The 25961-nt window shown below is 44.4% G+C and overlaps 1 protein-coding gene across 3 annotated transcripts in view; it reads left to right on the top strand.

Moving 5' to 3' along the window:
* Window positions 1-25961, top strand: part of SUSD1 (sushi domain containing 1) — a 135506-nt gene that overhangs the window by 90478 nt on the left and 19067 nt on the right. For all 3 annotated transcript variants that reach the window (XM_025359486.1, XM_025359485.1, XM_025359487.1), the window contains exons 11-13: window positions 3967-4058; window positions 6533-6719; window positions 22487-22583. In XM_025359486.1, the coding sequence (XP_025215271.1) occupies window positions 3967-4058; window positions 6533-6719; window positions 22487-22583 (376 nt within the window). The remainder of the gene's footprint in view (window positions 1-3966; window positions 4059-6532; window positions 6720-22486; window positions 22584-25961) is intronic.

Below are 25961 nucleotides of genomic sequence, written 5' to 3' on the forward strand. Positions count from 1 at the left end.
TGATTCTCAGAGGCATTTTTTTTTTCACATTTTGATATCTATGAAATCCTACAATTGTTATACAGTCAGGTGGCTGCCAAGAACACAATTGTCATTGTCCATCTATGCATCATATTGGTCATAGTTGCTTATAGTGCTGTCACTTCTATTTAGTCATGGACATTAGTGGTGCCATTTATGTCTTGAGATCAATTGCCTACTAAAAGTTTTTCCAAAAAGCTACATTATGATTTGACATTGAGACACAGTGTTATAATATGTAAAGCACAATGGGAACAGAACAGCAAAGTATAAGAGCAATTTTCAGCATCAGAATGGGTGTCAGTGGATGGTGAGAAAGTTTTGGAAAAAAAAAAAAAAAGAGCACATTTTGAAGAAATACCGCCTCACCAAACTCTGACAGATATCTCATAGGATGCTATTGTGTGGAAAAATATAGACACCAATAACTCTTAATTGAGAAGTGATTGAAAAGTGTTTGTTATATACTGACCATGAAGAAATTTTAGGAATGTCTCAATTTTGCTTATATTTTTGTCTTATAATATACAATTAAAATTTAATATCTATGTTGGTCTGTAAAAGCTTTTTCAACCAGTATAAAATAGTCCTATGAGATAAGAAAATAATTGTGGCAGCTGGGGGTGGTGGCTCACACCTGTAATTCCAGCACTTTGTGAGGCCAAGGTGGGCAGATCACTTGCGGTCAGGAGTTTGAGACCAGCCTGGCCAACATGATGAAACCCTGTCTCTACTAAAAATACAAAAATTAGCCAGGCATGGTGGTACGTGCCTGTAGTCCCAGCTATTTGGGAGGCTGAGGCAGGAGAATTGCTTGAACTCAGGAGGCGGAGGTTGCAGTGAGCCGAGATTGCACCATTGCACTCCAGCCTGGGCGACAGAGAGACTGTATGTCAAAAAAAAAAAATTTTTTTTTCTTTAAAATCTTTGTGTAAGTTTTGGATATTTCTAGTTAGGTTTATTTTTAGGTATTTGAAGTTTGCTTTGATATCCCATCTCATGAATAGGGATCTTTTTATTTTTCTATTATATTCTGCTACTTGTATTAGTTTTCTTTGCTAGTATGACAAGTTACTGCAAATTTAGTGGCAGAAAATAACATGAGGGCTGGGTGCAGTGGCTGACATTTGTAATCCAGCACTTTGGGAGGCCGAGGTGGGAGCCCAGGAGTTTGAGCCCAGCCTGGGCAACATAGAGGCGCCGTCTCTACAAAAAAATTAAAATAAATGAAAAATAAGCCGGACATGGTGGCCTGTGCCTGTGGTCCCAGCTACTCGAGAGACTGAGGCAGGGAAATCACTTGAGCTCAGGAGGTCGAGGCTGCAGTGAGCCATGATCAGGCCACTGTGCTCCAGCCTGGGTGACAGAGCAAGATACTGTCTCAAAAAACAAAACAAAACAAAACAAAAACAAAAAGCAACATGAATTTAATGTCTTATAATTCTGGAGGTCAGAAGTGTGAAGTGTTTTACTAAGCTGAAATCAAGGTGTCAGCAGGCCTGTGTTTCTTCAGGGGTAGGGGGGATCTAGGGGCGAATTTATTTCCACGCCCTTTCCAGTTTCTAGATCCTGCCTGTACTCCTTGGCTTGTGGCTCCACCCTCCATATTTAAAGTTCATCAGTTTAACCTCACTTCCGTTCTTGAATCTTCTCTCTAACTCTTCTTGTTGCCCTCTTATAAGGATCTTTGTAATCACATTGAGCCCATCTGGACAATTCAGGATAATCTCACTGTCTTAGTCACCTCTGCAAAGTGTTTCTGCCGTGTAAGGTAACATACAGGTTCCAGGGACTAGGATGTAGACATGCTGGTGGGGGATGGGAGTCATTATTTAGGCTACCATACTTGTTCTTGAAGATAGATAGAAAATGATCAGTTTTTGTGTGTTGCCTTTCTATTATTTTCAAACAGTTTCATATTTGATTAGTTGAGTCTCTTAGATTTACTGGCAGTTGCATCATTTGTTCCACTTTCTGGCATTTATAGCTCATTTTTTTTTCTTGCCTTTTTCTGCATTGTCTAGAATCTCTTGAATATTCAAGGCTCAGTAATAGCTACAAGACCAGACATCCTTGTATTGTTCTTAACTTTACTAGAAATTGCTTAATTGTTTTACTACTGAGTGTAGTGGTTTCTTATAAACCCTATTAAACTAAGGAGTTTCTGTCAAATGAAGTCCTAGCTCACTAAGATTTCAAGTTAACAAAGTATATTAAATGTATTAATAGTTCCAATTATAAAAGTAACCACATGGTTTCTCTCTTTTAACCTATTAATAGCTTTCCCAATAATGATCCTCTCTGTATTCTGGGAATAAATCTTCTTTGGTCATAGTGTATTGTTCTTTGAATGTACTACTGACTTCTTTTTGCTAATATTTTATTTTGGATTTTTGTATTTATATCAACAAGTGAATTTGGCATAGGATGTTTAGTGATTGGCTGTGCCATCCTTGCACATATTGGGCATTGTGGATTATTTAGTCATATTAAATGATTTGGGGAGCCTTCCACCTTTTTGTATAGTCTAGAACTCTTTAAATACTATTGGAGTTATTCGTATTTTGAAAGTTTCAGAAGTGTAACTTTGGACCACTACTACTAATCTCCAAACCTGTCTCTACCCAGCTGTGGGGCTGCATTACCTGGAATCATCCGTACTCCTCCTGTTCCTTATCACCAGTTCATCTTTGCCTCCTGTTCCCTACCTGCTCTGTGTTGCAATATTTGAGGTACAGCTTGTGACCTATGCAGGCTTTCTCTGTGCCAAGCTGCCCAATCCACAGACAGGGGTCATGTCTACCTACTTGGCTTCATTTGTAGGAACCTGTCAAGCCAGGGGGTTACAATATACAGCCTTACCTTTCATGAGACCTTCCTTTCAGGTAATTTGGGAGTTGTCTTTATCACTCGTTAATCATCCCAGTGTTCCTGTGAAACTTCTTAGCGAGTCTCCTCTATTATTTCCTCTTTAGGGACAGAGATCATTTTGAAGGAAGTAACCTCTGATGTCAGGGTTTTGAGTAAACAGTCTTGACTACTGGAGGAGGGGTGTACCTCTACATTAAACTGTATCAGATCTGAACTGTCTTTTAGATTGATTACCATGAAACTGAGCAGAGGACAAGAAATACTTTGCTCACAAGAGATAAGGAAGCCCAATCCAAGAGAATTCCCACCACCTCCTATTCTTTTCTTCATGAAAAACCTGATTGCTTGAAAGCACTTTTTTCAGTTCCTCAAGGAGCAATTCTCTGCTGAAATGTTGCTCTCAGCTCAGAATTTCAAACCAACACTTATTTGTATAAATGAGGGTATACAAGGTCCAGGACAAAGAGTTACAATTTTAGCTTAGTAAGCCAAGGAAGTTTGCAGTAAATAAACTCAAATAATTTTTTTTTTCCTTTTTCTTTTTTTTTTGAGACAGATTCTCACTCTGTTGCCCACGCTGGAGTGCAGTGGCACGATCTCTGCTCACTGCAACCTCTGCCTCCCAGCTTTGAGCGATTCTTCAGTCTCCCAAGTATCTGGGACTACAGGCGCACACCACCACGCCCAGCTAATTGTTGTATTTTTAGTAGAGAAGGGGTTTGTTTCATTATGTTGGCCAGGCTGGTCTCGAACTCCTGGTCTCAAGCGATCTGCCCGCCTCAGCCTCCCAAAGTGCTGGGATAACAGGCATGAGCCACTGCGCCCGGCCCACTCAAAATAATTCTTAAGAGGGGTCCTCCGATTAGGTATCTTTGAATCTGAAATCTTTCATCAAGACTGAGTTTACCTAAATATAAAAGTGGCATTTCTTTGAGACTGCTACCACTAATTTCTAAATTAAAATACTGTTGAACTCATCTTATGCTAACACTTATCCTTGGAAAATGGCTCAGTTAAAAGGTAGTATTTTTTCTATAGAGTGTAAATTGATTTCTCGTTTCTTTTCCGTTGCAGTAAAACAGACCATCAGTAACATTTCAGGATTTAATGAAACCTGCTTGAGATGGAGAAGCATTAAGACAGCTGATATGGAGGAGATGTATTTAGTAAGTGACTGAAAGTTACTGTATTTATAGATGGTTGTCTTATGTGGGAGGCTTAAAAATACCCACAAACCTAAAAATCTACTTCTATAACTATCATTATCAATAGACGATTTACTGTGGCAATTGCATCCAGAAGCAAGAAGATGGCCACTTCTGCATATTTAAAGACAGAAACCTTTGGCTGGGCGCAGTGGCTCACACTTGTAATCCCAGCACTTTGAGAGGCTGAGGCAGGTGGATCACTTGAGGCCAGGAGTTCAAGACCAGCCTGGTCAACATGGTGAAACTCTGTCTCTACAAAAAATATAAAAATGAGCCAAGCGTACTGGCACATGGCTGTTATCCCAGCTACTCAGGAGGCTGAGGCAGGAGAATTGCTTGAACTCGAGAGGTGGAGGTTGCCGTTAGCCAAGATCACGCCACTGAACCCCAGCCTGGGTGACGGAGCAAGACTTTGTCTCAAAAAAAAAAAAGAAGAAACCCTGGGGAGAGATGAGACAGCCACGAGAATTTCTTCTTTTCTTTTTCGTTTTCAACATTTGAAATTTATTTTTATTTTTTTAAATTATATAACTTTTAGGTTCAGGGGTATGGGTGTAGTTTTATTATATAGGTATACTGTGTGGGAGCCACCACGCCTGGCCTAAAGTTTCACGGAGGTTTGGTGTATAGATTATTTTGTCACCCAGGTAATAAGCATAGTGCCCAATAGGTATTTTTCTCTGATCCTCTTCTCCTTCCACCCTTCACCCTCAAGTAGGCCCCGGAGTTCCCCTCTTTGTGTCCGTTGTTCCCCTCTTTGTGTCCATGTGTTCTCATTTTTTTAGAGACAGGGTCTCGCTTTGTCACTCACGCTGGGGTGCAGTGGCATGATCATAACTCACTGCAGCTTTGAACTCCTGGGTTCAAGTGATTCTCCTGCCTCAGTCTCCTGAGTAGCTGGAACTACAGGTGTACACCACCACGCCTGGCTAAGTTTTTATTTTTTTTGTAGAGACACGGTATCATTATATTTCTCAGGCTGGTCTCAAACTCCTGGCCTCAATCAATTTTCCTGCCTCAGCCTCCAAGTGTTGGAATTTCTGGCATGAGCCACCACGCCTGGCCGAGAATTTCTTTGTACTCCTATACTGGTGCTATTGATGCTCAGGCAGTGTCCATGGAAGGAGTCCAGTGGCTTATGCATGTGTGTCTGTGTCCTTATCAGTGTCTCTGACCAGGGTATGGATGTGTTATCTAGAGAGCCAAGGGGAACTTTTGAGGCTCGACGTGGTCGTGAGTAAGAAAGGGAAGGACTGGCTGGGCACAGTGGCTCACGCCTATAATCCCAGCACTTTGGGAGGTTGAGGTGGGTGGATCACTTGAGGTCAGGAGTTTGAGACCAGCCTGGCCAACATGGTGAAACCCTGTCTCTACTAAAAATACAAAAATTAGTCAGGCACGGTGCACGGGCCTGTAATCCCAGCTACTTGGGGGGCTGAGACAGGAAAATTGCTTGAACCCGGGAGACAGAGGTTGCAGTGAGCCGAGATCGTGCCATTTCACTCTAGCCTGGGTGACAGAACGAGACTCTATCTCAAAAAAAAAAAGGGGGGGGCGGGGAAAAGACTGGCATGAGCTTCTACTACAAGAAATTAAGTAAGAACAAAAGGGTGTCTCTTGGCCAAAGTGTCAGGGTGGTAAAGGAAAGGGTAGGGTCACCAGAAGCGGCAGGCAGAGGAGAAAAACCCTTCTCAGGTTTTACCAGACCAGCTACGAGTATCTTAATTCAGGTCCTGCTTAGTTTGGATTCCTAATATTCTTTCTTGGAAAATGTTCTTGTCCTCGCTCCTGCCGTTTTGCCAATAGACTTTCTTGTTGGGTATGTGCACTGTATGTGTGAGAACAAGAAGGAGAAAGTTGCCAGTATTGGGACCTCAGCCTTTTGTGTGTTTTTATTTAAAAATATATTTATTATACGAATAATATTTTAAGTAAAATATTTATAGTATTGCAACTCTAATATTTGCTTACTGCTGCGTTTCACCTTTTGAAGAAACATTAGAGTCTAGAGAGAGAGAGAGAGCGGAAGAAAGCTTATGAAAACAGGAAGGGGTTGGGCGTGGTGGCTCACGCCTGTAATCCCAGCACTTTGAGATTCGAGGCAGGCAGATCACTTGAGCTCAGGAGTTTGAGACCAGGCTGGGCAACATGGCGAAACCCTGTCTCTACAAAACATACAAAAATTAGCTGGATGTAGTGGCACGCATCTGTGGTTCCAGCTACATGGGAGGCTGAGGAGGGAGGATCACTTGAGCCTGGGAGGTTGAGGCTGCAGTGAGCCGAGATGGTGCCACTGTACTCCAGCGTGGGTGATAGAGTGAGGCCCCCAACTTAAAAAGAAAAAAAAAAGAAAAGAAAGAAAGAAAAGGGGGAGGTTTCAAGACATCTAAAGCCTTTTAAGCTTTCACCCAGTGAGCTTTTTTGTGTTTCAGTTCCACATTTGGGGCCAGAGATGGTATCAGAAGGAGTTTGCCCAGGAAATGACCTTTAATATCAGTAGCAGCAGCCGAGATCCCGAGGTGTGCTTGGACCTGCATCCGGGTACTGACTACAATGTCAGTCTCCGGGCTCTGTCTTCGGAACTTCCTGTGGTCATCTCACTGACAACCCAGATAACAGGTAAATCTTGAATAACAGCATTTGGATTAACGAAGTTACCACAGAATTGTTCATAGATCCTGATAAAGAGGAACACTGTTTTATCATTATATAATGAACTTTAACAGGGAGAGGAGGAAGGACATGGAATTGGAGAGGTGCCTTAAGGCGCTTATAACTGTGACTGTTATGTTTTATTCTTTTTTCTTTTTTTGAGGCAGGGTCTTGCTCTCTCCCAGGCTGGGGTGCAGAGGCACGATCATGGCTCACTGCAGCCTTGGCCTGGGCTTAAATGATCCTCCTGCCTCAGCCTCTTGAGTAGCTGGGATTATAGGTGTATACGTCACCATGCCTGGCTAATTTCTGTATTTTTTGTAGAGACGGGTTTCACTATGTTGCCCAGGCTGGTCTCGAACTCCTAGGCTCAAGCAGTCCGCCTGCCTCGGCCTCCCAAAGTGCTGGGATTACAGGCGTGATCCACTGTGTCCAGGCTGTTATGTTTTATTCTTAAAAAGATACCTGATAACCACAGGGGAGGTCTACGGGGCAGGGGAGGGGAAGATACCTGAAACAAAATGTAGCATTGATGAAATGTGAGTGGTGTGTCCATGGTGTTGGTTATATACTTTCTGGATATTTAAAGCATTTAAAATACTTCATACTTAAACAAAAGACGCTTGTGGCTCTTTCTTTCTCAGTAATATTTAGTTGGCATCCTGTTGCAAGTGCTTTGAGAGTAGATTACTAGCCAGGCACAGTGGCTCACACCTGTAATCCCAGCACTTTGGGAAGCTGAGGAGGGTGGATCACATGAGGTTAGGAGTTTGAGACCAGCCTGGCCGACATGGTGAAACCCCGTCTCTACTAAAAAATACAAAAATTAGCTGGGCGTGATGTCGGGTGCCTGTAATCCCAGCTACTCAGGAGGCTGAGGCAGGAGAATTGCTTGAACCTGGAGGTGGAGGTTGTGGTGAGCTGAGATCGCACTCCAGCCTAGGCAACAAGAGCAAAACTCCATCTCAAAAAAAAAAAAAAAAAAAAAAAAAAGTAGATTACTATCAGGGGACAATGATTGCAATCCTCTTACTATAGGGCCCCAGTAAATTCACTTTCCACTCATTTTCTCCTCCCTCTTCACATCTGTGACCCCTACTTCATACATGCTCTGAGCAAATACTAAGCGTATTAGCTTCTTGATTCTTATTTCACTGAGAAATTAGAAGTAGTCAGGTGAGGACTTCCCACCCTCAGCCCTGCCGTTCCTCCCTGCATCCCCTGTTCTGCCTCCCCTCCTGTCCCTGCTCCCGTGTAAGGCTGCCATCCCCTCAACTTGTGCATTAGATCCCATCCCTTCTTTCCCGATCAGCACTTCCCCTCAATACAGAATTATCCCCAGCATTACCTAGCATGTCTCCCTTACTAATGAAAAGAAAGAAAAAATGAACAGACCTTCTTTGAGCCCATATTTGTCTTCAGCTACTTTGCCTTCTTTCTGTCCCTTTCTATGAAAACTCCTTGAAAGAAATGGCTGTTCTGTAGGCTCTACATCCCTACCTTCTTTTCCCGCTTTCACTCACCCCATGTGGGAAATGTACGTCTTCATTGCTTTACTGAAAGGCTCTTCGTTTCATCGCCATCTTGCCAAATCCAATGGCCAGTTTTGTTCTTATCTGATTTTCTCCATAGCGTTGACACTCCCTCCCTCTTAAAAACCCCTCTCCCTTGGTTTTGGTTCCTTCTGCCTTGCTGTACCCTCTCAGTCTTCTTTGCTAGCTCCATCTTCTTTCATGACCCCTCTTCAGCCTCCTTTTCTTCATTATCTACCCTTTCTGCTTAGGTAATCTCAACCCGTCTCATGGCTATAAATATTACCTATATGCAGAGGATTTCCAAAGACCAATTTCTAGTCCCAGCCTCTCCTTTGAGCACCAGACCCATATATCCACCCATCTTCTACACATGTCCTATTGAACATCGAATAGGCAAATCAAATGAAACTTGTGATTTCTCACCTCTGCCCTTATCCCCAAATCTATTTCCACACAGGCTTCTCTGTCTCTGACCAGTTATTCTCCGTCTGTTATTGGCATTCCTATTCACCCAATTGTTTAGGCCAAAACCAAGTCCCAACTAGTTCTATGCTATCCCCAAATTTCTCATCTGTCAACAAGCCCTGTTGGCTTGCTGTCTGAAATATATTCTGAATTCAACCACTTCTCCCCACCTGTGCCTTTTCCGCAACTACCCTAATCTAAGACAGCAACCTCTTGCTTCTCCCTGGCCTTCTTGCAGTTCCTTGAATGGGTCCAAGTTTTTCCAGCCTCCAGACTTTTCCATCTGCAGTTCATACTTCCTGGGACACTGTCAACATATGGTTTCTCCATAGTTGTTCAAGTGCCTGCTCAACTGCCATCACCAGCCTCCACGCTATTACTCTGTATCTACTTACCCTGATTAAATTTCTTCATAGAGCTTCATATTAATAAAAAATTTGAATTATTAGTTTTTAGAGATAGGGTCTCACTCTGTCACCCAGGCTGGAGTGCAGTGGTGCAATCATAACTCACTGCAGCCTTGAGCCCTTGGGCTGTAGCAATCCTTCTGCCTCAGCCTCCTGAGTAGCTGGGAGTACAGGCGCATGCAACCATGCCTGGTTAGTTACAAAAGGTTTTTTTTTTTTTTTTTTTTTCCTGTAGCAATGAGGTTCTTCCTGTGTTGCCTAGGCTGGTCTTGAACTTCTGGCCTCAAGTGATCCTCCCATCTCGCCTCCCAAAGTGTTGAGATTATAGGCACGAGTCTCTGTGCCCAGCCTAGAGCTTGTTTTCTATAAACCTTTTTATTTTTTGTTTATTTTCTTTCTTTCCCACTAAAATAGGAGCTTCTTGAAGACAGTGATTTTTGTCTGTATGGTTTACATTAAATCCTCAGCGAGTAAGATTAGTACTGATAGATAGCGTAACAGCCCAAAATTTTAAAATAACAGCCAGTGGGTCGTATTGGTATTGAGGAGATGTCTGGTTAGGCAATGAATTCTTGCTACCAAAAAGAATTCCCTACATTTTGGGCTGGAGAGACAACTGGTATTCAGTTTGGGCATTTCTTTCTGTGGTGACTTATTAAAATGAATAGCGATTCCGTCTCCATTTCCTACTCTGTGGTTTTTATCATGTTTGGATGCTGTGCTTTTCTGGTTTGAAGGACCATTGCATATTTTTTTGAGTTAAGGGGAGGGAGTTTCATTTTGATGAGACACTTACTCCTACCTTGTTTTGTCGGCTGAATAGAGCTTTAGTGGTTCAAGTTCCCTCTCTCTGTGCTCATGGCCACCAGGGGACATTGTTGAGCTGTTTAATGTTCATTGAGATGACTATTTTCCAACTCTACCCATGTTAAAGGATTTGTAATTTTAAAAAAGCACAAAAAAATCAAGTTGCTTAGATCTTATGAAAGAGTTAAAAAAAAAAAAAACAACCAACTCCTTTCTTTTATACAAGGAGGAAAAAAGAAAAGCTTACTTATTGATGTGAAGAGATACTCGTGGTTGCCTAAGATGTGTGTGGCCTTATTTTGGTAAAATCATGAACTTTTGAATTTTGGCAGAAATGTTAGGCTAAGGATTTGGGTCTGGACAATGTAGCTGCTCATTTCCCAGAAGGAAAGAGAGTGGAATTTCCCTTCTGAGTATCTTACATTAAATCTTACTGATGGGAACAGGATGTAAACAAGTGCTTTAAATACATCGCTGACCTCAGAGGACAGTGAAGGTTCTAGGAATGTTGAGGGACAGAGGCAAGTGTTTCGGTGAATGCAGGAAAGCAGGGGCTGGCGAGGGGGTGGGTGAGATGGAGCTGTGGCCTCACGGTGTTTCTGACTCTTGGCTGATAGGCTGCAGATGGCACATTGAACGAATTCTTCAGGATAGCCCCACAGCACATATCCCCTTTAGGACAGGGCGAGGAACAAAGTTTCATCCTCAATGCAGGCCCCAAAGAGTTAGAAGAGCATCCGCATATTGAGTGTGCTATTTTCTTTTTCTTTTCTTTTTTCTTTTTTTTTTTTTTTGAGACAGAATTTCGCTTTGTTGGCCAGGCTGGAATGCAGTGGCGTGATCTCGGCTCACTGCAACTTCCACCTCCTGAGTTCAAGTGATTCTTATGTCTCAGCCTCCCAAGTAGCTGGGATTACAGGTGTGTGCCACCACGCCTGGCTAATTTTGTATATTTAGTAGAGATGGGGTTTCACCATGTTGGCCAGGCTGATCTTGAACTCCTGGCCTTAAGTGATCCTCCCACCTTGGCGTCCCAAAGTGCTGGGATCACAGGTGTGAGCCACTGCACTGGCTTCCTTCCCTTCCTTTCCCTTTTCCTTTCTTTTTTTGAGACAGAGTCTTTCTCTGTTGCCCAGGCTCTGTTGCCTAGGCTTGCTCTGTTGCTCACACAGTGGTGTGATCTCGGCTCACTGCAACCTCCATCTCCCAGGTTCCAGCGATTCTCATGCCCCAACCTCCCACGTAGCGGGAATTACAGGCACGCACCACCAGGCTCATCTAATTTTAAAAATACATTTTTAGTAGAGATGAGGTTTTGCCATGTTGTCCAAGCTGGTCTCAAACTCCTGACCTCAAGTGATCTGCCTGCCTTAGCCTCTGAAAGTGCTGGGATTACAGGCATGAGCCACTGCCCAGATGAGTATGCTATTTTCTTGCTAAGTCTAAAAGCTTGTAGGCAACATTTTCTTATAGGGAGAGAGAGAGAAAGAGGAAACCAGAGAGAGAAGAGAGAGGAGGATGTGGTGGTTGGGGGGGAAGGGGAAGAGAGAGAAAGAATGAGCGTGAGAAAGCCAATACATACATAAATGTGGAGATAAACCAGACCACTTGTCTTACACAACGTGGTGATCATTTGAGATGGAATGTCTATTATGGAACTAAGCATGCTGGAGGAGCAAAGGGAAGAAAAGATGAAAAGGAAATTATTTATTCCCATGTCTTCAGTACCAAGGCTGGCAACTTCTTTGAGAAATTTCCCGTCTCTCATTGTATTCATAACAAGAAAAAGGAAAGTACTTTTTCAGATGGCTAGGAAAACAATGGAAAACACAGGTGTGTCCCACGCATTTATCAGATTGTCACTTTATCAGAGAGGTCCAGCCAGGACTACCCTGATGCTCCCTGCCCCTGCCTCTGACACTGCCCTCCACGATGGGATGTCCTCAGGGAAGACTGTGCAGGACCAGGTCTCTTGGTTTCTTTTACCGAGACTTCTCTTTCATGCCATACGCGTGTCCTCAGTGAGAAACGCATCTCCCCTGGCTGGTTCCAGGGTGCCACACTTATCCCTGGGGGGCTCCCTGGCTCCCAGAGGACTGAAGCTGCAGCACAGGTCAGCAGAGGGACTGGCCTTCATGCCAGCAGTTTTCCTTTCCAACTCTTCCATGGACACAGGCTCTTTTGATATCTGGAACCCTAACATTAGGTCACGCAAGGAGAGGCACGTTTACCCTTCCATGCTTCCACGGTCCACCTATTTCTCTCATTCCCAGAAATCTCCCAACTGCTTTCTAGCTTCAAAACAAACCCCAAGTCCCCACGTAAATGGCTGTGTAGGGATGGGTGTCTCCCAGACCCTCTTGCTACCAGCACCTGAATCCCGGCCAATGTTGGCTTTTATAAAATGTGCATGAGAAGGTTTTCTTAGATCAGAAGGCTGGAAACCAGAGTTTCTATGTGTGTTGGGAGTAGGGGAGGGGGATGCTCAGATGTAACCATTTAATTTAGCAAATATTTATTTATTTACTTGTATTTGTTAAAAATGAGATGGGTTGGCCAGGTGCGGTGGCTCACGCCTGTAATCCCATCCCAGCACTTTTGGAAGTTGAGGTGGGTGAGTTCAAGACCAGCCTGGCCAACATGGTGAAACCTAGTCTCTACTAAAAATACAAAAATTAGCTGGGTGTGGTGGTGGGTGCTTGTAATCCCACCTACCTGGGAGGCTGAGGCAGGAGAATCTCCTGAAGCCAGGAGGTAGAGGTTGTAGTGAGCCGAGATTGTGCCACTGCAATCCAGCCTAGACAGCAGAGCGAGACTCTGTCTCAAAAAAAAAAAAAAAAAAAAAAAGAAAGAAAGAAAAAAGAGATGTCTTGAGAAGCCACTAGCAAATATTTTTCGATTGGTTATGTACAAAGACCTGTGCTGCCTACTGAGGATGTACAGATGAAAAGAAATTGGTTTCTTCTCCTTGGGAGGTCAAGTCTCATAACTTTATTGATAGAGAAGATCTATCTAGCTGATGACTTGTGGTGGAAGCTATTATTTTTTCTGTTGCCTCCAATTTTAATTTACCATGCTTTGGATGGGATGATATATCTGGAGAGGCGCCTGAGGATTAGAAAAGAACCATCATGGTGTGTTTATTTTTCTACCTACTTTTTATTATAGAAAATTCAGAAAAGTAGCATTGTACTGGGTTTTTGGGCAGTGGAGTTGTATTTTAATTCAATTGTTTGTGTTTACTTGAAGTTTGTAGTACAAAGTTGGAGACGTTGCTGAGTTTTGATGCAGATAAAATTTTCTTCCATTTTTGGTTCTTTTTGTTCATTTTGATGGGTTTTACATGGATAAATTTTAACACATTTGTACTTACATTACTCTTTTTCTTTGGTTGATTTAATAGTTTACCTTCATTAGTGATATTAATCTTTTGATAAATATTACAAATTCCTACTCCAAGGCTATTTCCTCTTTTATTTTCTTTTCAATTTTTTTTTTTTTTTGAGACTGAGTTTCATTATGTTGCCCTGGCTGGAGTGCAGTGGCCGATCTCGGCACACTGCAACCTCTGCCTCCTGGGTTCAAGCTATTCTTTTGCCTCAGCCTCCCAAGTAGCTGGGACTACAGGCATGCGCCACCACCCCCGGCTAATTTTTGTATTTTTAGTAGAGATGGGGTTTCACCATGTTGGCCAGGCTGATCTCAAACTCCTGACCTCAGATGATCCACCTAGCTTGGCCTCCCAAAGTGCCAGGATTACAGGCGTGAGCCACTGTGCCAAGCCTTTTCAATATTTTTTGACATTTAAACATTTAAAATTTTTATGTAATCAATTCTATTGATGCCTTTATAGTTTCTGCCTCTGGTCATGACAAGAAAAGCCTTTCTCACTCTGAAATCAGATTAATTCTTATTCTTTAATATTTTCTTATCCTTCTTAATAGTTTTTCTTTTTGCATTTATTTTATTTTTTCTCTTTATTTTTTATTAAAAAAATTTTTTTTAGACATGGTGATCTCACTCTATCACCCAGGCTGGAGGGCTGTGGCACAATCAATCATAGCTTACTGCATCCTCAAACTCCTGGGCTCAAGCAGTCCTCCTGCCTCAGCCTCCCAAGTAGCCGAGACTACAGGTGCATACCATCACACCCTGCTAATGTTTCACTTTTTGTAAAGATGAAGTCTTACTATGTTGCCCAGACTGGTCTCAAACTCCTGGGCCCAAGCAATCATTTTTGCCTAGGCCTCCCAAAAAGCTAGGATTATAGGTGGGAGTCACTGCACCTGACCTGCGTTTTTGCGCTTAAAATTAAGGTTTGGGCTGGGCACAGTGGCTCATTCCTGTAATTCCAGCGCTCTAGGAGGCTGAGGAGAGAGGACTGCTTGAGTCCAGGAGTTCAAGGCTGCAGGGAACTATGATCATGGCAGTGCACTCCAGCCTGGGCAACACAGTGAGACCACTTTCCTAAAAAAAACCCAGCAAAACACAAAAACCCCTCCAAAAAACCACTTAGGTTCATTTGGAATTTATTCCGATGTCTGATATAAGGCTAAATTTACATGGTAATTTTTCTCCCCAGCTGTAAGTCAGTTCCCTATCACCTTTGGAAATACTGACCATCCACGCCACCTGGTACATTTCTTTGGGTCTATTTCTAGACTGTCTAGACTGCTTTATCTGTCCTGTGCGTGTACTTTACTATTTCAATTGTTGTAATTTTATGATACATTTAATATGTTTTTTTTTGCAGAGTAAATTCTCCTTCATTACTTTTCCCCACATTTCCCCCCATGTGGGAATTTCTTTTGTCATTTGCTTCTAGCAGAGGATGGATATTCCTGACATCCGAGAATGGTCATGAAGGTCTCTGTTCTGGTTCCTCTCCCATCTCACACACCAGGGTGAAAGAGCTATACTTTCCAGCACAGGCAGGACCCATTTCTTGCCTTGGGTCTAATTCAGTTTAAATCAGTAACGAGGCTGATGGAAAGGAGAGCAGGTCTGCCCAGGACATCAGTTTGGGAGACAAGGAAGAGCACCTTGGAAAATTCAGCTGAAAGTCAAGTTTGTTTCGCCTCAAAATGTGACTGAGAACCAGCCTGATGAGACTTAGGCTTGTACGTTGGAGAGAAAAAGTAGACTGTTTAAAATATAAGGCAGGGTCTGGGCATGGTGCCTCATGCCTATAATCCCAGCACTTTGGGAGGCTGAGGTGGGTGGATCACCTGAGATCAGGAGTTTGGGACCAGCCTGGCCAACATGGTGAAACCCCATCTCTACTAAAAATACATAAATCGACCGGGTGTGGTGGCGCATGCCTGTAATCCCAGCTACTCGGGAGGCTGTGGCAGGAGAATTGCTTGAGCCTGGGAGGCGGAGGCTGTAGTGAGCTGAGATTGCACCATTGCACTCCAGCCTGGGCGACAAGAGCTAAACTCAGTCTCAAAAAGCAAAAACAAAAACAAAAAAACAAAAAATAAAATATAAAGTGGGGAGGCCTTAGGCAAACAGAGCAGAAAATGGTCTCAAAGTCACATGTTGATTGAACCAGATGACCGTGGTGCCTTGAAAGCTGTGACCCTAGATTGGGAACGAGCAACGTCACCTGGACCAAGCAGGGGGATGGCCTCCCTGCTCTGTCTGCAATTGCCTCTTCTGAGCTCAGTGAGCACTTTGCTCTGCTGCTCCTGGGTGGTTTTAAAATGTTAGCCAAGAGATTAGAGGAACTAGAATTATTACTCTTGGAGAAGAACAAAGAGGAGTAACTTAAAAGAGCCGGTGGAGGCGGGGCGGGCGGGCGGGGGGCTGCTCGGAGTTGTGACACAGAGAAGAGTAACCAGTTAATCTCCACCTGGGCTGAGAAGTGGAAATACGTAATAGAAAACGTTAATTTTACTGTGACAACAAAACATCACAAGTGAAAGGGCATTTCAGTGGTAGCAAAGGGCCTGAGGGCAGTTAGATCTCAAAGGGAAGGGGTACGTTCCCAGGGCACATGTGGGGGCTTTTCCTCTCTCCTCCATCACTGCTGCAGGAATCCAGCTGTTGTCTTCTCAGCTGTATCCTAAGGAATCTCTCTCTGGACTGCTCTTGAAAATAGCATAGACTTTCATTTCAACAAACGAGTGATGTGAGGCCTAGACTCTAAGAAGAGGCTTTTCCAGGTGACCTCCTGGGGCACCTGGCAATCCCACAGGTTCAGGAAAAACATGATCTATGTTGCAGTGTCTAAGAGACCCTGGGAGAAATTCTAGACTTAACACTGTTTCATAAAGGCCACAAAGTTCTCTTCCTCCTCCACCTGGTCTTAAAGCCTGGGTTTCTCGGTGGTCCGCCCTTGGCCCCCATCTGTCCTCAGATACACTGTCTCCCTGGTGGCCAGGTTCGCTCCTCCCCATGAGCTGCCTCTGTGTCTCCACCACGAGGTTTGCTCCCAGGCTTCAGACCTACGTTTCTAACAGCCTGCTGGAGGATTCCTTATACACTTCAGCCTGAACAGACCTAGAAGCGAGCTGCTGCTCGTCTTCCCCAAGACTTGGTAAATGACATCACCACTGACTTGGTTGCCAGATTCCTGCCGTCTCTCCCTTGAGCAAGGCTTCCGTTTGTCCCCTCTTGTCCATTCTCTGTGCTGTCACTTGCAGCAGACCTCAAGCACTTCCGACCTAGATTATTGGACAACCTGTATTTTTGCCTTTTTTCTGTTCATCTTTCGATCAGCTCTCTAAATTGTATTTTTGTGCAGATCTGCTAAAAATTTTTTTTCTTTTTTTTGAGACAGGGTCTAGCTGTTGCCCAGGCTGGAGTACAGTGGTGCAATCTTGGCTCACTGCAATCTCCACCTCCTGGGCTCAAGTAATCCTCCCATCTCGGCCTCCTGAGTAGCTGGGATCACAGGTGCACACCACTGTGCCTGGCTAATTTTAAAAATTTTTTGTAGAGGCGAGGTTTCACCATGTTGCCCAACCTGATCTTGAACTCTTGGCCTCAAACAACCTGCCTGCGTCAACCTCCCAGAGTGCTGGGATTACAGGCATGAACCACTGCACTCAGCCTGCTAAAAATCTTTAAACGGCTTCTCATTACTTCCAGAACCTCAGATCTCTCAGATCTGACCCACACCTACCCCTCTAACCTGACCACCTACTGCTACTCTGCCAGACCTCAACCTTTCAGCCAGGAACTCCGTGTAGTTCTGTCCCTCCCTGCCGCCACCTCGTGCCTCTGCAGATGTCTATTTCTGTGTTTGATAGGCTCAGCTCCCTGCCTTCAGTTAGATGTTGCTCCTCACATCCACAGCGCTCTGTGTATAACTCCATCACAGCTCTGACCACTACCTTTATAAAACTGTCTTCATGATTACACTCCAAGCTCCCGGAAAGCAGAAACCATGTCTTCCGTGATTGTCTCCCCGAGCCTAGCACAGAGCCTGGGCAGAGGTGGCTAATGGGTGTTTGTTGAATGCAGATATATGAATAATATATATGGTAGTGCTTTAACAACTGTAAAGGTCCAGGCAGGTCTAAGTTTTTATTTATTATAATTTGAGATTGAGGGTTTCTACCCCAAAGCTATTTTCTAATCTGGTAAATACAGTCTACCTATTTTGGCCTCAGAGTCCTTCAGTTCATAGTGGCAGGGTTTAGGGCTAGGGTGGGGGGATGGGGAGAGGCATTCATATATATATATGTATTTTTTAATATATCTTTCTCTTTCCTTCCATCATGCCCTTCCTCCCTTGCCCTACTGAGCTGATACAGTGATAGACTTTGAAGGAGGGGTGGTTTAGTCCAGGGTCTAAAGGGAGTTCTTAAGGCAGTTCATCCTGCTGTCCTCACTGTCTCCACCACTCAAGTGGTTTAGGATGTGCCTGGAATTCACAGCAATTCTTCTTACACAAATGCATAAGGACCGCTTCCCTACTGTGTCCACTTGGCCTTAGCACCAGAATTCCTGCCAGTACACAGCTGAGGGTTCTGCCCTTCCACAGAATACCAAGGCGCTGGATGCATTCTATAGTCAGGGCTCTTTTGGTTGCAAGGGACAGAAACCCAACTCCAACCAGCTTAAGCAGGTGGAATTTGTGGGATCACAGAACTGGGAAGGCCAAGGATGGATCTCGCTTGGAGACAGCAAGCTCCAGCCACACGTGATGTCACCACGGCCCCATTGCTCTTCCAGCCATGAGGCCCTCTTTCTGCCAAACTCTTCCAGCCAGACTTTGGAGGATGGACATTGTACTGTTGGCCTACCTGGTACTTACAGCTACAATCTAAGAAGAAGAATAAACCCCTCCAATCTTCTAGGCCTGGCGTGGTGGCTCATGCCTGTAATCCCAGCACTTTGGGAGGCTGAGGCAGGCAGATCACCTGAGGTCAGGAGTTTGAGATCAGCCTGGCCAACATGGTGAAACCCCATCTCTACTAAAAATACAAAAATTAGCTGGGCGTGGTGGTGCATGCCTGTAATCCCAGCTACTCAGGAGGTTGAGGCAGGAGAATTGCTTGAACCTGGGAGGCAGAGATTGCAGTGAGCCAAGATTGTGCCACTGTACTCCAGCCTGGGTGACAGAGCAAGACTCCATCTCAAAACAACAACAACAACAACAAAAAACCAACAAAACAACAACAACAACAAAAACCAAATAAATAACAAGAACAAAAAGCCTCCAATCTCCTACAGTTAAACAGATTGCTCTTTTTTGAGCCATCTTCTGACTGGGGAATGGCAATCCATGATCCCTGGGCCCTGGGTCAGCGGGGTTTTGGAGTACTGGGAATGCTGGCCCCATAAGAACCATGTGGGAAGGAGAAGGGCCGCTCGCCACAGAAAAAGGGATGCTGAGCACATACATATAAAGTATGTAGCATATGAAAAGACAACGTGTACGAACTCGGAGAATCTCAGGCACAGGGTGTCCCATCTTTGGGAGTTTCACAATGACAGGGTTGTAGCTCTCCGTGGTCTCTTCCGGGTTTGTTTTCTTTCAAGCCCCTGTTCATTCGGCAGAATGCCTCTCCAGCCCTGACTTAGGGACACTGCCTCTTTTGCCTGGCTTCTGTTGCCCCCCTCTGTCCTGTGAGGAACCCTCTTTCTATATCACAAGTCACAGCCCCTTGAATGGCATTTCCTGGGTGCTCAAGTTGGGAAGGAGCTAAACCTGTCCCTATGACCTCCCTCCTGGGGTCATCTCTTGAGTTTTTTCTTTTCTCTTCATCCCTTCCCTTTGAACCTGCTAATTAAGAGATATTTGTTGTTTGGCACCCCCAGGACCCCCAAGCTCTGTTCCTTACCGTCTCAGGCCGGGGATGGCACAGAGGTCTCTCATTCCTCAGGGATTTGTAATTCCAGGTTTCTCCTTCTAGGTCATGGTTTAATCTCAGGCAAAGTGAACACAAGCATTGTCATAGCCTGGCAATGTAGCAAAGGAGACTTTGGCGTCAAACTACCCTGAGTCCCACACTTGGCTTGGCTGGCCGTCTTCTAGTGGTGTGACTCAGCCGGCCTGAGCCTTGATTTCCTCGCTGATAAGATAGAGATGATTGTCACGCAGAGCTGCTGTGAGGATTTGTTGAAACAGCAGAGGCAAAGTTCCTAGCATAGAATTGGCAACTAGTAGCTCAAGTGATATTATACAGGTGCCAACAGGCGCCGAGCGCTGCTGTGTTCCAGGCACTGTTTTATTCTCTTTACTTGTGTGGACTCATTAACTATTATTGTTAATCATTATTAATTGGCTCATTAATTCCCTCAGAGGTAGAGGTTGTTTTTACCCCTATTTAACAGATGAGGCTGCTGGAGCTGTAAGTGATAGAACCAGGATAGCAACCTGAGTCCTATGTTCCTACCCACTACATCATACTATCTCTGCAGTTAACTGCAGTCGAGCTTCTCTGATGTGAAGCACACTGGGTAGACCTCTAACTCTGCAGTAATTGTGGCAAGTGGATCATTTTCTTGGAGTTGATGGGTTTGTAAAATCTTTGGGTATTCAATGTTTTTATTTTTATTTTTTGAGACGGAGTCTCGCTTTTTTGCCCAGGCTGGAGTGCAGTGGCACGATCTTGGCTTACTTCAACCTCTGCTTCCAGCTTCAAGCGGTCCTCCTGCCTCAGACTCCCAAGTAGCTGGGATTACACAGGTGTGCCACCATGCCTGGCTAATTTTCGTGTTTTTTAATAGAGACAGGATTTCACCATGTTGTCCAGGCTAGTCTCAAACTCCTGACCTCAAGTGATCCTCCCACCTCTGCCTCCCAAAGTGCTAGGGTTACAGGCATGAGCCACGGTCCCTGGCCAGTGTTTTTAAAGTAGAGTTTGTTAATTCACTCAAAGCTAATGGAAATTTGCCAGATCAATTGGTAGAACCAAATCTTCAAGATACTCCAAGGTGAATGAGAGAGGTGTGTAGCAGAGCATGAGTTCAAATTCTGACTCTACTACTTGCTAATTGTGTGGCCTTTGGACAAGTAACAATCTCTCATGTATCAATTTCCTCATCTATAAAATGAGTTTTTCTAAGATAATAACTGTACTTGTTCCACCTCTGAATTTAGGGAAATTGAAGAAGATACATAAACGTTAGAGAGGGATCAAAGTAATCAGTTTTATTGCTGGTAAAACTGGTTTAGGTCTGAGGCTTCTTCTTTTTTTTTTTTTTTTTGAGACAGAGTCTCACTCTGTCACCCAGGATGGAGTGCAGTGGCATGATCTTGGCTCACTGCAACCTCCGCCTGCCCAGTTCAAGTGATTCTCCTGCTTCTGCCTCCCGAGTAGCTGGGATTACAGGCGTGCGCCATCACGCCCAGCTAATTTTTGCATCTTTAATAGAGACAGGGTCTCACTGTGTTGGCAAGGCTGGTCTCAAACTCCTGGCCTCAGGTGATCTGCCTGTCTTGGCCTCCCAAAGTGCTGAGATTACAGGCGTGAGCCATTGCACCTGGCCAAAATGAAGCTTCTTGAACTTCCTCCCATACCTACACTTTGTGCCCCACCTGTGGGGAAGTTGAAGCTATAGTGCAGTGGTCCCCAACCTTGTTGGCCCCAGGGACTGGTTTCATCAGAGACAATTTTTCCACGGACTGGGGTGGGTAGAGGGATGGTTTTGGGATAAAATTGTTCCACCTCAGATCATCAGGCATTAGATTCTCATAAGGAGTGCACAACCTAGATACCTTGTATGCACAGTTCACAATAGGGTTCACGCTCTCGTGAAAAACTAATGCTGCCACTGATCTGACAGGAGGTGGAGCTCAGGCGGGAATGCTTGTCCACCTGCTGCTCACCTCCTGCTGCATGGCCTGGTTCTTAACAGGCCACAAACTGGTACTGGTCCACCACCTGGGGTTGGGAACCCTGGCTATAGGGCAAATGTAGACCAGGCTTCAGGCTTACCTTGACTCAGGTTTGCCTAGAGATGGACAGTGGGACTAGAAGGTGGGAAATCACCTGTTCTGCCTTCAGGCAGCCCCCACCTCACCAAAAAAAAAAAAAAAAAAGAAAGAAAGAAAGAAAGAAAGAAAGAAAAATTAAAAAAATAAGGATGGGTCCACATGGGAGCTAGCTGTTTCACAAATCACAGGGATGGATGGAAGGCCAGGTGCAAGCTCTTTTCCCAATACTTTGGAGAGGGAAGAAGTTCCTACCTTGCATGGGTAGGAACCCCACGAGAGGGAGCAAATGATTGCTTCTACAAACATCATCCACTTGGTAGCCCTGTTGAGATTAAGTAAGATGAGGCATATGTACAGTACCTCTAGTGTGAATGGTTAGTGCCCAGTATGTCTTACTTAGCATGTTACCCACAAGGCAGAATGGCAGTTAGCACATTTATACCATGACTAACTACCAGTGAGGTGCAAGAACACTGGTGTCAGCCAGTCAGTGTAGTTTCCTCCTGATGGGAAACCTATTTGGGAAATCTTGTTGCTGGGAGCGTGAAAATAAGGACAGAGAGCTCTGTGATTATAAAGGATATAGAAGGCTGATGTGGTGGTCTTCCCCACCAAATAGGAATCTACCCACCAAGCAAACTGTAATGCCCATCACATCTATCCTCTGCCAGTGCCACAGTATACTCATCACTTCTTTTTATTGTGGCAAAATACACATAAGATGTGCCATTTTAACATCTTGAAGCACACAGTTTATTGGCATGTTGTGCTACCATCACCACTGTGTATTTCCAAGATTTTTTCATCACCCCAAGGAGAACCTCTGTGACCATTAAGCAATATGTTCCCATTCCCTACATGCCCCTTCCACCCCCAGCAACCTCTTCTTTCTCTGTGAATTTGCCTATGTTAGATTTTTCATCTAAGTGGAATGGTACAGAATCTGTCCTTTTGTGCCTGGTGTATTTCACTTAGCATGATCATCCACATTGTGGCATGTACAGAATAGGCGCCTCGCTTCTGAAATTAAAACTTTCCTTTTAATAGCCCTCACGAGGACCTCTTTTGTCCTGCTTTTTACTTGTTCCGATCACACCCCTTCTCTTCTTTTCAACATGTTTTCAGAGCCTCCCCTGCCGGAAGTAGAATTTTTTACGGTGCACGGAGGACCTCTACCACGCCTCAGACTGAGGAAAGCCAAGGAGAAAAATGGACCAATCAGGTCAGTAGCTGTCCTTTCTCCACGGTTGCCCAGTGATCCCCACGGAGTGATTTGGAAACTTTGATTTTGGTGAGGAGAAGACTTCTGTGTTGGTGGCTGTACTTGGGTGGTTAGAACAATGCAGCTGGGGCCTCTTTTGTTTCCTTGGGTACAGAGTGGCCTTTAATCCCAACCAGCATCCTTTCTAATGGAGAGAGAGACTTCTTTTTTTTTTTTTTCTTTGAGATGGAGTCTTACTCCCATCACTCAGGCTGGAATACAGTGTTGCGATCTCAGCTCACTGCAACCTCCACCTCCTGAGTTCAAGTGATTCTCCTTCCTCTGCCTCCTGAGTAGCTGGGATTACAGGTGTGCGCCACCACACCTGGATAATTTTTGTATTTTCAGTAGAGACAAGTTTGCCATGTTGGCCAGGCTGGTCTCGAACTCCTGACCTCAGGTGATCCACCTACCTTGGCCTCCCAAAGTGCTAGGACTATAGGCGTGAGCCACCGCACCTGGCCATATAGAGAGACTGCTAAAGGACCATATATACAAGCATTTGGGCAGTTTAGCTCAAGAAATTAAATCCATTCCTTTGGTCACTGGGCAAGCATGGGTTACGTGCTTAGGACATGTCACGATTGTCCTTTGCACTCATGTCTCATAGTATATCCTTTATGGATGGGGGGTCAGGGGCATCATTTCATTTCTCAAAGGCAGAATATGTTGCCCTGTATGTAAGGTTGATCTTGCGGGATGTGCAGTGGTTTCTGAAAAGATCATTTAGGTAAATCTTTTTGTCTTTTCTTGTATTGAGTTATGGGCAAGACACTGTGTAATTAATGACTGCTTCTGGGATTCCAGATGGCATTAGGATGGAATTAATTTACCTCAGTTGGATGACTACACTGTGTTCAGTTAAATAGTTTATTTGCAAAGGTCACGGCAGGATTAGGAAAGTAGCATCAGTCCCTTTTTTAGAGAGGAAGATTGAGGTTGGACTGGAGAGATGAACAGCTTGCTCACAGCACCAGGTCAAGGAGCTGAAAATGTACATGGCCTCACCAACCTTGCCTTTGTCTCTCCTGACCCTTCAGTAAAATCAAGGTTAAAAAAAAAAGTGAGATGTTATAAAATTACAAAAAAGAAAGTCTGGTGATATTATCTGTATATCCATTTATAATAAAACTTAGGGTTTTCCTGCTTTTATATTCATTTAAATTCAGTAAATGTGCAAAGATCTTTCCAGGGATGGACATTGTATAAATTGTTCTGATTCTTGACAAATTACCAGAAGGCATTGTAATTCTGTCATTATAAAGAGAACAGAAGTTGTGAGGTCACTTCCTGAGAGCATTTGCAAGAACAAATGTGACATTTATGTCAAATAATGACATAATGCAAAAAGAAAAGCCCAATGACAGCTTACCTTTGTGGCTAGATGCTGGCCAGCGCCTCCAAAACAGGAAGTGGAGATCTGTGAGTCATTCGAGGGAGTGTGGTAGTGAAAAAGAGGAGAAAAGTCCTTCCAGAACAGTCATATTCCAAACAGCCACAGTTGCTTCTCTAACGTCACGTGGCTAAGTACCAGCAGGCAGGATGGTTTCCTAAGCCTGACTACCTGGTTTGAGCTGGGGGGTAGCGGCTTTGCCAGTGTGTGAGACAGGCCTGAGTCTGCTCTTGCATGGTTTAGGGACAATGTCTTGGGGTACATAATGGAGCAAGGTCCCTGGGACCAAGCCTCTCCTGAGCTTGCTGATGTTAGGCAGAGGATGGAGCCTGTTGCTGGGGTGCCTTAATGCTCGTGTCTCCCACACCTGCCAGATAATAGGAATCACCTGGGGGCTTTATCAGCGATACAGATTCCCAGACTCTACTCCTAGAGATTTTGGTTCAGTAGGTCTGGGATGAGGTCGGGGAATTTGTATAATAATCAGGCAACACAGGTGATTACGATCAGGCTAATTGGGAAGCTGCTTCATACTCTGTCAGTGATGCCTCTAGTGAGCAATGTACAGAACCAAATGGGCACAGGTGAGCCTTGACCACCACCACCTGCATGGAAAGATGAGAGGGATTTGAAGATGTACTTATGGACAGCATGGAGGTGCTGCAACATTTACTGTCTTACCTGCGGTTATGACATAGGGATGTTTTCAAGTCTTGGGGCAAGTTTGTTGTTACAGGTGTTCCCCATAGGCAGTGGATGCTTAATAAATGTTTACTGGTGGTGACAACTTATTGCCCTGCAGGTTTTACTTTGTCTCTTTTGTAGAAAGCCCTTGGCTGAAAGTGAGCCAAGACTTTATGAAAATCAGGACGCTTGGCCAGGCACGGTGGCTCACACCTGTAATCCCAGCACTTTGGGAGGCAGAGGCAGGCGGATCACTTGAGATCAGGAGTTCAAGACCAGCCTGGCCAACATGGTGGAACGGCATCTCTACTAAAAACACAAAAACCAATTAGCCGGGCGTAGTGGCGAGTGCCTGTAACCCCAGCTACTCAGGAGGCTGAAGCAGAAGAATCGCTTGAACCTGGGAGGCAAAGGTTATAGTGAGCTGAGATCACACTGCTGCACTCCAGCCTGGGCAGCAGAGCAAGACTCCCTCCTAAAAAAAAAAAAAAAAAGAAAGAAAGAAAAGAAAGAAAATCAGTGCCCCGAGGATACCTAGGATGTCTGGGAACCTAGTGGGGGGAGACTTTCCATATCCAACACCCACTGTGGAGGTGGGCTCCCTCTTCTTAATCTCATGATTCATGGGCTCTTAGGAAGCAGGAGATAGGGCATTTGGCATGTGAAGCAATTTGGCATGTGAAGCAGGAAGTTCAAATTTACTGGTAAAATAGAATTACATGGCCTAATGAGTTTTGGAAATTACCCTAATCATATTTCACACTGATGTATGCTTTTCTTCTTTTCTGAAATTTCAACTCAAGAATCATTCATTGTTGGTGGCGGAGGGGCGGGGCGGGGGTCGGGGGGGCTATCATTACCAAAGAACTGTGCAAGGATTTGCAAGAATACAAGAGTCAGTCATTCAGATCCCTGCTATCAAGCCTGATAGAGACAGCAGATGCTCAACACGGTACTAGAGGCAGGAGCTAAGTACTGGATAGATGGGAATTGAAGGGAAGCGTGATCCATTCTCAGTGCATTTTTATTCTCACACTTCCTTTCACTGCCAGGCTTTCTATTTGATGGGATGAATAATGAAACACATAACAAAAACAATACCCATTTGTTAGTGTGTTTTTCTGTCCACAATTGGGGAACAGTTTTTACAGTGCATACATGACATATTACTGTTCTGGCTGTTTCAGGATGTTGTCAGACTGGATTAACTCATGGTGACTCTGCACTCTTGGCGTCTCATTTATTTCACATGAACTTTGGTA

This window comes from Theropithecus gelada, chromosome 15 (assembly GCF_003255815.1).
Source record: "Theropithecus gelada isolate Dixy chromosome 15, Tgel_1.0, whole genome shotgun sequence".
Taxonomy (NCBI): Eukaryota; Metazoa; Chordata; class Mammalia; order Primates; family Cercopithecidae; genus Theropithecus; species Theropithecus gelada.